The 14,749-nt window shown below is 40.4% G+C and overlaps 1 protein-coding gene across 1 annotated transcript in view; it reads right to left on the reverse strand.

The window, feature by feature from the left end:
- FBN2 (fibrillin 2) overlaps positions 1-14,749 on the reverse strand; it is a 250,289-nt gene that overhangs the window by 139,333 nt on the left and 96,207 nt on the right. The window contains exons 12-15 of the mRNA XM_045020453.1: positions 5,697-5,816; positions 4,948-5,073; positions 3,615-3,737; positions 1,640-1,762 (exon numbers count right to left, since the gene is read on the reverse strand). Coding sequence (XP_044876388.1) covers positions 1,640-1,762; positions 3,615-3,737; positions 4,948-5,073; positions 5,697-5,816 — 492 coding nt within the window. The remainder of the gene's footprint in view (positions 1-1,639; positions 1,763-3,614; positions 3,738-4,947; positions 5,074-5,696; positions 5,817-14,749) is intronic.

The raw sequence follows: 14,749 nt of genomic DNA on the forward strand, positions 1-14,749 counted from the left end.
ATTTATCTCAACTACATTTATCTTAACTTAGAAGCATAATTATGACAATTTAAATGTTGACAAAGTTAACTACTTCACTGCTGATCATTTTAAGTACCACCATGTTCTTCTTCCAATCTGATCCCTCGGTAATAGCAAACAGCCAGCTACACAAAAGAAATCTGATAAAAAGCCATCAGACAACATCTGCTAGCACCCAATAATGATTATCTATATTGCCATTTTTCCAATACACGTCTTTAAGCACAGTGAACATGCACATTTACAGCACTGTGTTATTTTTAGTTTATTTCCTGTTAGTCAGGGCCAGCTCCAGGGTTTTTGCTGCCCCAAGAAGCCAAAAAAAAAAGGGGGCGGGGGGAAAGAAGCCGCAATAGCGATCTGCAGCACTTCCACCATGACTCTACCACCGCTGCTTTTTCAGTGGCAATTCGGCGGCCGGTCCTTCCCGCCGAGAGGGAGTGAGGAACCCGCCACCGAATTGCCACGGAAGAGCCGGATGTGCCGCCCCAAGTACCAGCTTGCTACGCTGGTGCGTGGAACCGACCCTGCTGTTAGTTTATAAGCCAAATGTGTGTGCATAAACAAAATTGGGCAAGTGGACTTCCTCTGAGCCAATGATCTCCAGTATGCAGGACTAATTCTCAGCACAAATTCTTGAATGGAATTGTTAACTCCTTCTCCACAGCAGATTTAGAGATTTGGTTTCTCTCATTATTCATAGCTTCTAGTCATACCATTGAGACTCAAGAGTTTCCAAAGGAAAAGGATTGTTTACTGAGATAAATCTGAATTAGAGTGATCATTGGAGACTATATGGTCAGGAACAATTATGCATGACCTACCACATCCTTTCTATCTCTAATGTCTATGATGATGATTTTTCAGACTTCACACACACCTAATTTGGGCCAGTAAAGTAAAAATAATGTATTTCAAAGGAGAAATTCACTTCTTTCAAAGGTTGTTAGTAATCATAAGATTTTTCATTGGATGAAGCTGAGAGCTACATGATTCGATATCCTTAGTTTAAGAACAGAGAACCTCAGTTTTTTCCTTAATCTTTTTTATTTTCTAATTTTCAGCACATTGTGCAGCATCATTTCACACCACCAAACATGGTGATTCTGAAATATTTAGAAGTCCATATAAAATAATGTTTACTTAGGTTGCATTTTTATGATAACTTATTATATTTCTCCTGCTGGAGTATTGTTTGCTTTACTTGATCTTTATAGGATGAGGGAAAGAGGTGAAAATGAGAGAAACAATATATTCAAAAGAATACAACTTCTTTCCCCTCCCCTGACCAAAGTGGTTTATTTTTCCAATGATTTGGGGCGAGTAATTGGCATTAGAGGAAAGGGTGAGATGTACAAGTGAAAATACTGAATCAGGAATGGAAATGTATTAAAAAAGACACAGGAGACAGGGAAGATGAAAACACACCAGTGTCTGATCCTGTAATCACAGACTATCAACCATGTGGCAGAATGAATCCTACATAATTAATTATTTTAAATCAACAACAAATGTCAACATTAACAAGAAGAATGTCTTGATTTTTTTTTAAATGTTATACTTTGGTAAATCATAAGAAGAAGTCCTAATTGCTTTTCATTGAAGAAATCTCACTTACCTACACAAACACGGCCATCAACCCCAACAGCCAGGCCTGGTGGACAATCACACCGAAAAGAACCTTCAGTATTGATGCAATGACCATTCATGCAAATTCCTGGCGTCTGGCATTCATCAATATCTGCCCGGAGGGAAATATAATTCACTTATTGCCATTTTTGAGTAAATGTCATTAAAGCATTGGCTCATGGCACTATAGTAGTTGATGGATTATTGCATTTTCCTGTTAAACTTGACATGCAAGGTCTCAGCCAAAGGGCCTGTACTTTAAAACAAATTTTCAAAAAAATTTTGAGTCTAGAGGTATCATTCTATATTTAGCTTGTCAGTTGCAGATTTTTCACTTTATTTTCTGCCATTTATTTCACAGTAATATTGTGTTTTTAAAATTGAAGTTAGAATACAGATAATTATGGCATAATTGTCTTTTAGCAAAGCCAGTGTTTCACTTAACTTCACTAAGGACATGACGCTGTTCCCTGTGGAGTCAGTGACAAAAAACTCCTATTAACTTCAAAGTGCAGGATCAAACTCTGTAAAGACAGGTTTATTTTGGCCAGTAGTGCAATTTTCACCATGAAATACTGTATATTGAAACAATTTGGATTTTCTATTTAACTCTAAAGGGAGTGTCACTACTATTGTTTTAACTCACTTCGTTTTTCCTAAGACACCTGTTATTGCAGCATCGAAGTACTGAATTCACTATGAGGTGGTTGAACAAAACTTTATGTTGTAATAAAGTTCATTACTAGAGCATTGTCCTGTAGCAACCATTTATATACCGCAGTCAATCTTTTAGGAGTTGTTTCATGGTGATGGGGATTTTTCATTTTTTTAAAATAAAAATAACTGATTTTTAAAATTCAAAACCTGGTAAGACTGTAGTTTTGTTGCTCTCTCAAGCCTTACAATTTATTTGTGCTATTTAAGAAGCAAGGAAAGGAAGTCTTCCCCTCTTATGAACTAACACTTTGTTACTCAATGCCAATCTCATACCACACTTGAGTTAAATCAAAGACAGCTAACTTCTGCTCATGAATACCATTCATTAGTTCAGGCAGCCTATCTTTCTTTTCCTCTGTTTTCTTTATGCTCAGCAAGTTTACGGGTAATTTGCAATTCAGAAATATAAGAACAAGTCAGGATTTCCCTTCCCATTTTCTCTAAAATTTGATTTAAATTACAGGGTTTAATGCTACACTTTTTCTTTTGTCTGAAGATAGTGTATATCTCTGCAATTGAAAAAAAAGTGTGGATTCATCTTTTTATGGTCAAGCCATACTAATTTTAATCTAAATGAACATCTTAAAAATAACCTTTGAGTGTGAATTGGAAAGCTACATGTTTATTTTAAAGGGAACTAGATTCACATAAGAGGTCCAATTTTAGTACAGAAAGAAAAAATGTTCACAGATGAGTTTGGTCATGAAATACCCTTCTACTGAAGGCCCAATCCAACTTCCACAGTTGTCTTTAAATGGAGTTAGATTAGGCTCCATTTTTTAAACATTCAAAATGTTCCTTTTGTGTTAGCCCTATGTGATGGTGTCCTAATAAACATTATGTAATTCTAGAGCAACAGGCAACTGAAGTGGGAATTTACTTTTGAATATTCATAAAAAGTAAACCCTTTGATGCTTTTCCATAGTGCTACTCTTGTTACTGTTTTTTGAAGTGTTTTACAGAATTAATTACAGCTACAGTGTTTCCCACAAATTTTCGCAAGCCAATTTGTCATCCATCCAACCACTGTATCTTGCACACCATTATTACAAGGTTCTGTAATTTCTTTCTAGAATTATAATGAGTATTTTAGGTAGTTTTAGATGACTACTGTACCAACAAGCAAAATATTGGAAAATTATTAAGTCCATGTGACAAAAGATTTGCATTCTTACATGATTCACTAGATAGGAAAAGGTGATTTCAATCAAGATTGTCCTAATGTGTTATCTTACAATCATACGTACCAGTACAGTAACGCCCATTTGGAGCCAGGACAAATCCTGGTTTGCAGATACATTTGAAGCTACCATCCTCATTTATGCACATCCCATTTAAACACATGTTGGTGGTGGTGCACTCATCATGATCTGCAGAAACAGAGCACAGAAAATGACTTATACTCCTTTAGCCTTGAGGAAACAGAAGCTGCGAAACATCAGAGTTAAAATGTCATTTACCCTGAAGATTTCAACAGAGAAGGCACGGTAGTAAACGTTGACTCCTCTTATTTTAGGAGAAGGGAGAACAAGGTTCAACTACTTTAAAGAATTCAAAGCTTGTTGCAGCTGCAAGTTTCTCATGACACTTTTTAACAGAAATAAAAATACCCATCTTCTTTAACAAGGCAAAGAAGTAAAACTCAGGCTATGGGATTAAAGGGAGACATGCTGTTACCTGTGGATTGCATATTAGAGTCTGCCCCGCATGGTCAATGGGAATTGTATGGTCCACTCTGTACTAAACTGTGTGACTATCAGGAATTATCAGAAAAGGGAACAATTTATGCTAAGCATTTAAATATGAAGGAACCAGCAAGAAGTATGACCTTCTTTGTAGTCATTAACAAGAAATTATATAAATATATTATAGCATCTAAATGCCTTTATATTAAATGTATTACTATTACTGTTATTGCAGCAATGACTAAAATGTGCTAGGTGCTGTACAAACTCCTACCAAGGCTGAGCCTCCGCAGGCAGAGTTTAAAATCTGAAAATAGGAAACTTACTGTTCAGAAACATGAATAGGCCAATGGCCCATTATGAGGATAAACTGTTACAAGTCCTTATGCTGGTGCAAGTTAAGAGGAAGGGGAAGCAGGCACTTGTAATACCCCTTTTACTACCCTCACAAATACCTATCACAATTGCAGGATTTTTACTCAGGACAACACAGGGTCTGCTCTCTTGATATTCTTCCAGAGGTGAACAGTAACCTAAAGGGGGCAAATAGGGGTGTGGAGGAGGTGGGATCATGGTTTTGACCCTCCCTTCCCCTTCTACTCCAGCCCCACCCACTTATGCACTGGGTCACACAGAGAGACTGCACCCTGCGAAGGACAATTCCTTCCTGAACTCCATTTGGGATGGTGCAGCTTCATACACCATCTACTTGGTGCAGCCCCTCACACTCTCAACTTGACCCCAGTGAAGCTCTGAGTTCACCTCATACCACATCTTATTTCACAAAATTCCATCTTTGAAGATCAAGAATACTCTGTGAAGTGTAACTTCTAGAAATGTTAAACCAGAGTCTCTCTGGGCACTTCATCCTTGTATAAAGACAAGCTCTCCATACCAACGCAGTTTTTTCCATCCGTAGTTAGTTCAAACCCAGCATTGCAAATACACTGGAAACTTCCATCAGTGTTCACACACCGGCCATTTTTACAAAGAATGCCATTCTGTACACATTCATCAATATCTAAGTGAGAGAGAAAAAAATCATTAAAAAAAACCTAAGAGTTTCAATGAGTAAACAATATTAAGAAAACATTGTACCTCACAGCACTTAACAAGGTTTCCATCAGATGACTCTCCATCAATGAACTAAAAGTGACACATTACTAGCTATTGTTTTTAAAAGAGCCTGACAGTAAATATTACCTAGAAAGAAACATTTTGTAAATGGAAAGACCTCATTTTCCTGAACTCCCAGTATGAATATAGCTTTACACAGTCAAACATTTACTATGCTGATATAAGACTATTGCACATTGTTAGTTTGTAGTGACATTCAATAACTAGTCTATTAAAATATGTATAGCCTTACTTTTCTGTGTATTCTCCAATTTAAACCAGCTAGCCAAGTGAACTGGGTCACCAGAAGGAACAAATGAATGGCAAAGGCCAAAAATTAAATCACTACTGTATCTATAGAATTAACTCAAGGGTAGGCCAACATTTCAACTGTAATTAAAAAGCACTTGAGTCACTGTCATGGTTAACTGAAAAAGAGAACACTAATAATTATTTTCTGAACTCCAAGAGAATCTGATATAGCATAACATCTGTAGAGTATGCAGATGGGTAAACACACTTTCTTACCAATGCAAGCTTGCTTGGTAGGTGTTCTCTGGAAACCTGCATTGCATTTGCAGTAATAGGATCCAGGTGTATTAACACAATCTCCATTAGTGCATGGGTTTGATGTGCACTCATCAACATCTGTTGGCAGCAGAAAAATAAGACCATTAGAGACTTCACAGCATAAATTTGCTTCCAAGAACAGCATTTTATGATTGACGAAATAAGGTAATTAACAGTCAACACTGAAGTTTGAAGCCTGTTCTTGGTGCAAAATTATTACTTCCCCAAACACACACACCTTTTCTTAGTGTAACTATGGAATCACATTTTCAAAAAGGAAGGGAATACAAATAGTATTTTATATCTCTTAAATGTATCCTAAGAGAGAGAAGAGAAAAAGAAAGCTATGAAGTATTTGAAACTCCTAGCCTAATAGAAGTGAAAAATCCTTTGTTCAGCTACATATTCAATTGTTTAACTGAACAACCACTTATTTTCTTTCTTTTGATAATAAGCAGTGTCTACAATGCAACAAGCAAGCTCTAAGTACTTAAAGCACATATACAATTGAGGTCAGATTATGGTTTTAAGACATGGCATGTACTATGGGAGTGTACAGAAGGGCCACGCAGCAGCAGGACTCCTTAGAGGAATTCCAGCTGAGATAGCAATGTCTGGGCACCGCATCCTGATTTTTGAGGCCCCCAACATAAGGATGAAGGAAGTCCAGTTGTATCCTTTACCCACGCTTTCAGATACAATCTGGCCCTTAGTTGGGATGTAGTTTGCTTGCCTTCCAAATGATCTCAAACTTGGACTTTGTAAATAACGCCTGAAGTTAAATCTCAGTTCATTACACGTTGGAAGTAACTGGCTGGAATGGGAAAGGTAAATAAATAAGGTGATTTATTTTTATCCATTTTCTAAATGAACATGTGCTGTTGGAGTTTCACAACATAAAAGTGTTGTTCTATGATTGTTCTGATGCTGAAAATCGCAGCAGCTGAGTTTATCTACTAGCTAAGGCACAAGTGAGAACACACATTGCACAGGATGCAATAGTGAATGCTCACATTGTTATAAATAATTGCATGTACATACTACATTTCAGACAGATTTTGGATTATACAGAACAGTGCTTTTAGCAAGCTGATTTATAGCAATGTTCTTGGCTGGATGAATTTAGGGCCCCCTCTGGTAAATAGTGAAGAGAACAAAGGGAAAAAGAAATGAAGGATTCAGACAGCCCTTCTCCTCATGCAAAAAAGCACTTAGCTCTTTAAAACACTCACATTTGAATGTGCAGTTGATAGCATCGCTGCAAGAAAGCCAAAAGAATGAAGCAAAATGAAGAAAAGAGAAAAAAATCAAGGAATTAGAAAGAATATAGAAAGCAGTGACTGTAATTGCTTTTCAGTCTGTATATGTTTGGACAAGCCATTTGTTGTCCTCAAATAGAATTTTATGTATTTACATGAGATCCCCATTCAGAGGCAGCTCTACAATTCTCGGCCATAAAGAATGTTTTATTCCCATGTGCAGTGGACCAATCCTTCCTCTGGATGTTTTGGCTCAGTGCTCAGCCAGCCTGCCCAGAAGAATTGCTCATAATTTCTTCAAAACAAAGCCCCTCAACTGTAGATCTACTGAGCTACTGATCAACAACTTCTATTCTATATTTATCCTGCCCTAGTACAGAGGAGCAATTTATAAATATAAACACTATACTCCTCTACTTTGTTAAGGTTTCTAGTATAGAAAAAGATTGGTTTTTTTCTAGAATGAAAGTTCAAGGCAAATTTGTCAGCTGCTTAAATGTCAAAGCAAATTGATATGCATTGCCAACTACTCTCATTATCAATGAATTCATAAACCCTAGAGAAGAAAAACAATACTCCCCTATGAAATAACGGATTTAAACTTACAAAATCCCTTTCAATCCATGTGTGCCAGATGACTCCTTGTATTTAAATATGAATCTGGGTTTCTCCTATATTGTTGCATACTAGTGATAAAAGGGGCTCAGGCTAAATATATTCTAATACAAAAAAGCTGTTAGCCTTGAGTTCAGGTTACTAGAATGGATATCCCCACCAAAGCAAACTGTCAAAAGCAAGGAAATAAGCATTCAGACTATAGAGTCCTCCACCATGTGTACTCCCCTCATCACTTTCCCTTTTCAGCCTCAGCTAACTCCCTTCTATTGCCCACATCTCTCAATTTTTAAATATTTAATCTGCAATAGTATGCAAAATTCCACTAAAATATTCTATGGAAAGTTTGATTGTTCTCTGAAGATTTATTGTGCCAAATCCGAGGACAAAAAAGTATGAAATATAGGGATTTGAATCCAGCTGTAAGTACAAATCTCAACACAATTGTAACTGTGGTATTGCTACTGATGCTTCTATAATATTTTTACCTTTTATTCAATATGTTTTTGCAAACACAGTGATAACAAGGAAGGGTTACTACAACACAGATTTCTATCAATTCAGAAAGAGGAACTGACGGTCTATTAGACTGCTCAGTATCAGTCCACTAAGGATTGTTGTGAATCTTATCTCTTTATTTGTAAACAATGATTCATGATGAAAGCTGTACAGTATAATTGGAGGACTGGAAGTTGTGTATAAACCTACCCTTTTGTTCTGGCAGGACCATTTTGGAAAAAGTCATACTTTCTTTTTCTGCCTTACCCCATAAAAATTCTTTAATAATTTTTTGAACTTCTTAAAATATCCTTTGGGGTTTTCCCTGGGTAAGGAGCCAAACAGATAATAATAGTCTGGAAAGAGCGTTCATTTTTATATTATTAACCTTACCCCATACAGTGAAATGTAGCTGTTCCCAATGCCTGAAGCCTGTTCTTTCAGTAACCAGAAGAGAATCCAAATTGGATTTGAACAAGTCTTTTAGTTTAATTTAATTTAATATATATCATTAGGCACAGATATTTCATGCTGTAAAGTTCCCACTTAAAGTCCCAGGTTCAAACTCTGGGCTGACATACAGCAATTGCCATTCACCAGTTAACAGTAACTAGAGTATTTGAGACACTGATTGTTTTGCTATACTTCAAACAGGAGATCTCAGATAACTCTGCTTGGTAACTGTTGCTAAGTGTTGACTTTTTAATGCCCATTGCAATACACCCTGTACAATCCCTCTGGAACCCACAGGGTTACTCAAAATGTAGATCAGTGCAGAATTAAGCCTCCAATTAGCATTGTGAGATTTGCAACACCTAGATGGACTTGACCCTATTGAAATCCTTCTGATACACACCTAGTCTTTCCTCATTTTCTGATTTTGTATGGGATTCTCCTGCACATGGTATAGCACCTTCTGTTTTTGTCACCATCTGACTCTATTTTCATCTTACTGCAACTCAAAATTTATTCAGTTTTCAGACCACTGCTGCACATTGAGCAGTCTGTGATGAAACTTAGATAATTTTACTTCAGTTTCATATTACTTGATGTAATATTTGAATCCATCTGTGTGTGTCTGAGTGGTTTAAGTAGCTTGTATTTTAATTTTTATAACATAAACTTCACTAAGGGCCTGAGTTTCCTCTTACAGTGGCGACAATCAGTAGTAATTCCAGTGAAGTCAATGGAGTTACATCAGCCTAAACTTGCTGTGAAAGGAGAATCGGGTCTTAACAGCTCAAGTAGAGTTTACCATGTTTGGCGATGTTATGCCATAGAGATGGATAGGATTCCAGCTGTCTATGCAAACACACACCACACACTTGGTCAATAACCTCAGTATCCAGGAATGGATTTAGATCCACCTGGGCATCCCAGACCACAGATGGCCACTTCACCTCCACTTTTTCAGGGACAATTTCTTCTGATAAGAGATGAGGAAAAGTTTAAATAAAGCAAGAGAACTGCACCGCATGCATTTCCTTTTATCTACATATCAAACAGCACCCACCATAACTCTGTTGTGGTGGGAACAGCAGGCCTGATAAGAATAACTCCACCACTTACCTCAAAAGTAGCTCTGTTTTAGTTTACTTATTTTATTTAGTTTATTTTCTTTTGATTTAGAACAAATAAGTGTCCACCCACAGGCTTTTAGCACCTACTAATTATTATACAAAACTCAATATGTGCTTCAATCAGCTCACCCCTACTAGCAAATAGCAGTTCATAATCAAATGCTAACACCCCTTTTTATCAACCTATACCACAATTCCTTCACTCCCTTCAAAGCCCAGACAAAAATAAAGGTCCTTGTAGTGACTATTCCAGTATTCATACCTGATGTGCCAGAGTGAAATCTCAGCACATTTGAAAAAAAACAAACAGTCCCAACATCTCTAAGATATGATGGAAAGATGGGTACTGTAAATAGGAAGGTCTCTGCTTGTGTCTGTGCAGGCTTTCTTAGACAAGGCCTTTTTTATTGCTAACTGTTGTTATAATTATTTATTCCTAACGCACTAGTTGCCGATATACAGTACAAAGTGTTGACAGTTAGTCTTAGTAAAACTCTTTTTACCATTACAGCAAGAAAGGAATTTCAAAGATGAGTGAAACTTTGCTTGGACAGTGCACTTAGTCTTGGCTTATACAAAGTTGTGTGAAAAATATTTTCTCTTGCTATTTTGGTGTGTTTCTTCATTCGGGATCATTTTCCCCACAAACTATGAAGCTTTTATCAAGATCATGCTGTAGTAACATAACTATATATCACAAACTCCACACAATTTGTCATCACGTGAATTGCCATCTGGATAGACATTTAATGCTATGTAACTCCTATCCCTGGAGTAGCTGTCATTTCAGATTTTTGCCAGTACAAAACTCCGTTTTCTTCATTTAACAGTGAATGGCAAAATAGTCATAAAAATGTAAAAATATATACTGTACATCCCAAATAATTAACAGAACATATGTGCAGACCAAATTCTCTCCTACATATGCTCTCCCCCCTCTCCCCTCAAATCAGACCAAGTAGGAATTCAGAAGTTAAGGACTTGATGCAGGAACCAATTGGTGAAATTCAAGTACTACAAGGCTGTCAAAGAACTGTTGATCAAAGTGGTTCCTTCTGGCCTTAACAATCTATGAATTCAGGGCACATAGCAGCTTTCAGGATGTGCTCAGCAAATTTCTTCATTACTCCCTAGGGGTCTGAACATGCTTTCACTGAAGTCAATGTTAAAACTCCTACTAATTTCAATGGTACAGGATCAGATGCTAAATGAGAAACCTTCAGGAATCTCCACTACACCATGAGCACAAAAATATACGCCTATTTTTAGCTAGTAGAGACCAATTCCTAACATCCAAATCCCAACTATGCAAACCCATGTTGGTGCCCGGGGCTTAGCAGCAGTATGAACCCTCCCAATCTTCTCAGCCAGGAGTGCAAGGTGAGAAGTTCTGTGCATCTTCCCTGGACACTTTCCCTTAAAACCCAATTATGCCAGCAAAATTGCTCTATAACCACCTTGCCAGCCAGGGCACAAGGAGCTGATGCACACTCCACTTTTGACTTATTTTAGCCTGTAACTGAAATAATTTTGCACAGTAAGCAAACAGAAGTCAGCCACGTTGAGAGTGATCCTGAATACACAAAGCAGGAGTGGAAGCAAAAGATGTCTCCTTTGTAGAGGACCCCTTTCTTGTCCTATGTTCTGGGAATTACTGAAAACAGATGTGAGCAGTACGATTTTTTGCCATTATGAACTGAAGTGTCTCCCCGTAATGGGACATGAATCTTTTCACACATAGCTGTCTCTAGTTTTCTCTCTTTGGGTACGTCTACACTACGGGACTATTCCGAATTTGCATAAACCGGTTTTGTAAAACAGATTTTATAAAATCGAGTGCGCGCGGCCACACTAAACACATTAAATCGGTGGTGTGCGTCCATGGTCCGAGGCTAGCGTCGATTTCTGGAGCGTTGCACTGTGGGTAGCTATCCCGTAGCTATCCCATAGTTCCCGCAGCCTCCCACGCCCCTTGGCATTTCCGGGTTGAGATCCCAGTGCCTGATGGGGCAAAAATCATTTTCGCGGGTGGTTCTGGGTACAGCCTCACCCCTCCCTCCCTCCCTGACAGCGGCAGACAACCGTTTCGCGCCTTTTTTGCTTGGTGAACCGTGCAGACGCCATAGCACAGCAAGCATGGACCCTGCTCAGCTCCATACCGCAATCGTGGATGTTTTAAACACCTCGCGCACTCTTGTGCAGTATATGCTGAACCAGGACCTTCGAACCGAGGCGAGTAAGAGGCGGATACGGCAGCGCGGCGATGACAGTGATGAGGACGTAGACACAGAATTCTCTCAAACCGCGGGCCCCGGCGCTTTGGAGATCCTGATGGTAATGGGGCAGATTCTATCCATTGAACGCCGATTTTGGGCCCGGGAAACAAGCACTGACTGGTGGGACCGCATTGTGTTGCAGGTGTGGGACGATTCCCAGTGGCTGCGAAACTTTCGCATGCGTAAGGGCACTTTCATGGAACTTTGTGACTTGCTTGCCCCTGCCCTGAAACGCCATAATACCAAGATGAGAGCAGCCCTCACAGTAGAGAAGCGAGTGGCGATAGCCCTGTGGAAGCTTGCAACGCCAGACAGCTACCGGTCAGTCGGGAATCAATTTGGAGTTGGAAAATCTACTGTGGGGGCTGCTGTGATGCAAGTAGCCAAAGCAATCACTAAGCTGCTGCTACGAAAGGTTGTGACTCTGGGAAACGTGCAGGCCATAGTGGATGGCTTTGCTGCAATGGGATTCCCTAACTGTGGGGGGGCGATAGATGGAACCCATATCCCTATCTTGGCACCGCAGCACCAGGGCACCCAGTACGTAAACCGGAAGGGGTACTTTTCAATGGTGCTGCAAGCACTGGTGGATCACAAGGGACGTTTCACAAACATCCACGCGGGATGGCCAGGGAGGGTTCATGACGCTCGCGTATTCAGAAGCACTACTCTGTTTAAACGGCTGCAGCAAGGGACTTACTTCCCAGACCAGAAAATAACAGTTGGGGATGTTGAAATGCCTGTCGTTATCCTGGGGGACCCAGCCTACCCCTTGATGCCATGGCTCATGAAGCCATACACAGGCAGCCTGGACAGTGGTCAGGATCTGTTCAATTACAGGCTGAGCAAGTGCAGAATGGTGGTGGAATGTGCATTTGGCCGTTTAAAGGCGCGCTGGTGCACATTACTGACTCGCTCAGACCTCAGCCAAACCAATGTCCCCTATGTTATTGCTGCTTGCTGTATTCTCCACAATCTCTGTGAGAGTAAGGGGGAGACCTTTATGGCGGGGTGGGAGGCTGAGGCAAATCACCTGGCCGCTGATTACGCGCAGCCAGACACCAGGGAGATTAGAAGAGCACACCAGGAAGCGGTGCGCATCAGAGAAGCTTTGAAAACGAGCTTCATCAATGGCCAGGGTACAGTGTGACTGCTGTGTTTGTTGATGAACACCCAACCCCCTTGATTGACTCAGTCCCTGTAAGCAACTCCCCCTCCCCCTTCGAGTACAGCTTACTTATGCAAATAAAGTCACTCTCATTTAAAAAGCATGAATTCTTTATTGATTCATTATAAAAAGAGGTAGAGAAGTAAGGGTGTGCTTTGGGAGGAGGAAAGGAGGGATGGAGAAGGCCATTAAAAAAAAATTCAGAGTAACGGCATCCTTCTGGTTGGGCTGTCCACGGGGGTGGAGTGGGCGGGTGCACGGAGCCTCCCCCCACGCGTTCTTACACGTCTGGGTGAGGAGGCTAAGGAACATGGTGAGGGGGGAGGGTGGTTATACAGGGGCTGCAGCGGCACTCTGTGATCCTGCTGCCGTTCCTGAAGCTCCACAAGACGCCGGAGCATGTCAGTTTGATCACGCAGCAGCCCCAGAGTTGCATCCCGCCACCGCTGATCTTCCTGCCGCCACCGCTGATTTTCCTGCCGGTCTTCCTGCCGCCACCTCTCATCTCGGTTGTCCCTCCTGTCCTCACGTTCATCCCTCCTGTCCTCACGTTCACTGGCCTCTTTCCTGTAATTTGAAACCACATCCTTCCACTCATTCAGATGAGCTCTTTCATTGCGTGTAACTTCCATAATATCCGAGAACATCTCATCTCGCGTCTTCTTTTTCCTCCGCCTTATCTGTGCTAGTTTTGGGATGGAGGAGGGACGCTTGAAAAATTTGCAGCTGCATGAGGGAGATAAATATTTAGAAAGATACATTTTACAGAACAATGGTTATACTCTTTCACAGTGAAAAGCACTATTCACCTTACATAGCACATGTGATTTCCCTACAAGGTCGCATTTTTCATCTTAATAGTGACTGCTTGCATCTCTGGGGTTACAGATCTCAGACACAGGTCCAGGCATCAGGATTCAGCTTGCATGCGGCCATGGTAAGCCACTGTCTCAGTGATTTACCCCTCCCCCCCAACGCATGGCTAATACCACGCTAGCTCCCTGCTAATCAACAACCTTCCCCCTCCCCCCCACCCACTGCTTGTCCGGTAGCTTGGGGAAGATCGGCTTGGGGAAGATCTGCTCGCCGGTGACCAAACAGAAAAGATCATCGGCATTTCACTCCTCCCCTCCCCCTGCTTCGCTACGTGTAGGAAAGTGTTTTTTTTAAGCTGCTGCATTCCACGAACCCAGTAGAAAAATGGCCACCCCCCTTACTTAAATTCCTGATTTTTAACCAGGTTATCCTGAACGATATCACTTTGCTGAGGATAACAGAACAAGATAAAGAGCGGATGCTTCTTGAATGCCAGCAGTCACCGGGACCATACGCTGCTATGCTTTGCCACGCAATGATACCTGATTACTTGCTACATGCATGGCATGGTAAAGTGTCCTACCATGGTGGGCGGAACAAGGATGCCTTGCCCAGAAACCTTCTGCAAAGGCTTCTGGAGTACCTACAGGAGCGCTTCATCGAGATGTCCCTGGAGGATTTCCTCTCAATCCCCGGACATGTTAACAAACTTTTCTAAGTAACTATACTGTCTGCGAATGCATCCCAAGTCCTCTGGGCAAATCAATCATTAAAAAAGGCTTGCTTAAAAAACACTGTT

The sequence above is a fragment of the Mauremys mutica genome, chromosome 6, assembly GCF_020497125.1.
Source record: "Mauremys mutica isolate MM-2020 ecotype Southern chromosome 6, ASM2049712v1, whole genome shotgun sequence".
Classification (NCBI taxonomy): domain Eukaryota; kingdom Metazoa; phylum Chordata; order Testudines; family Geoemydidae; genus Mauremys; species Mauremys mutica.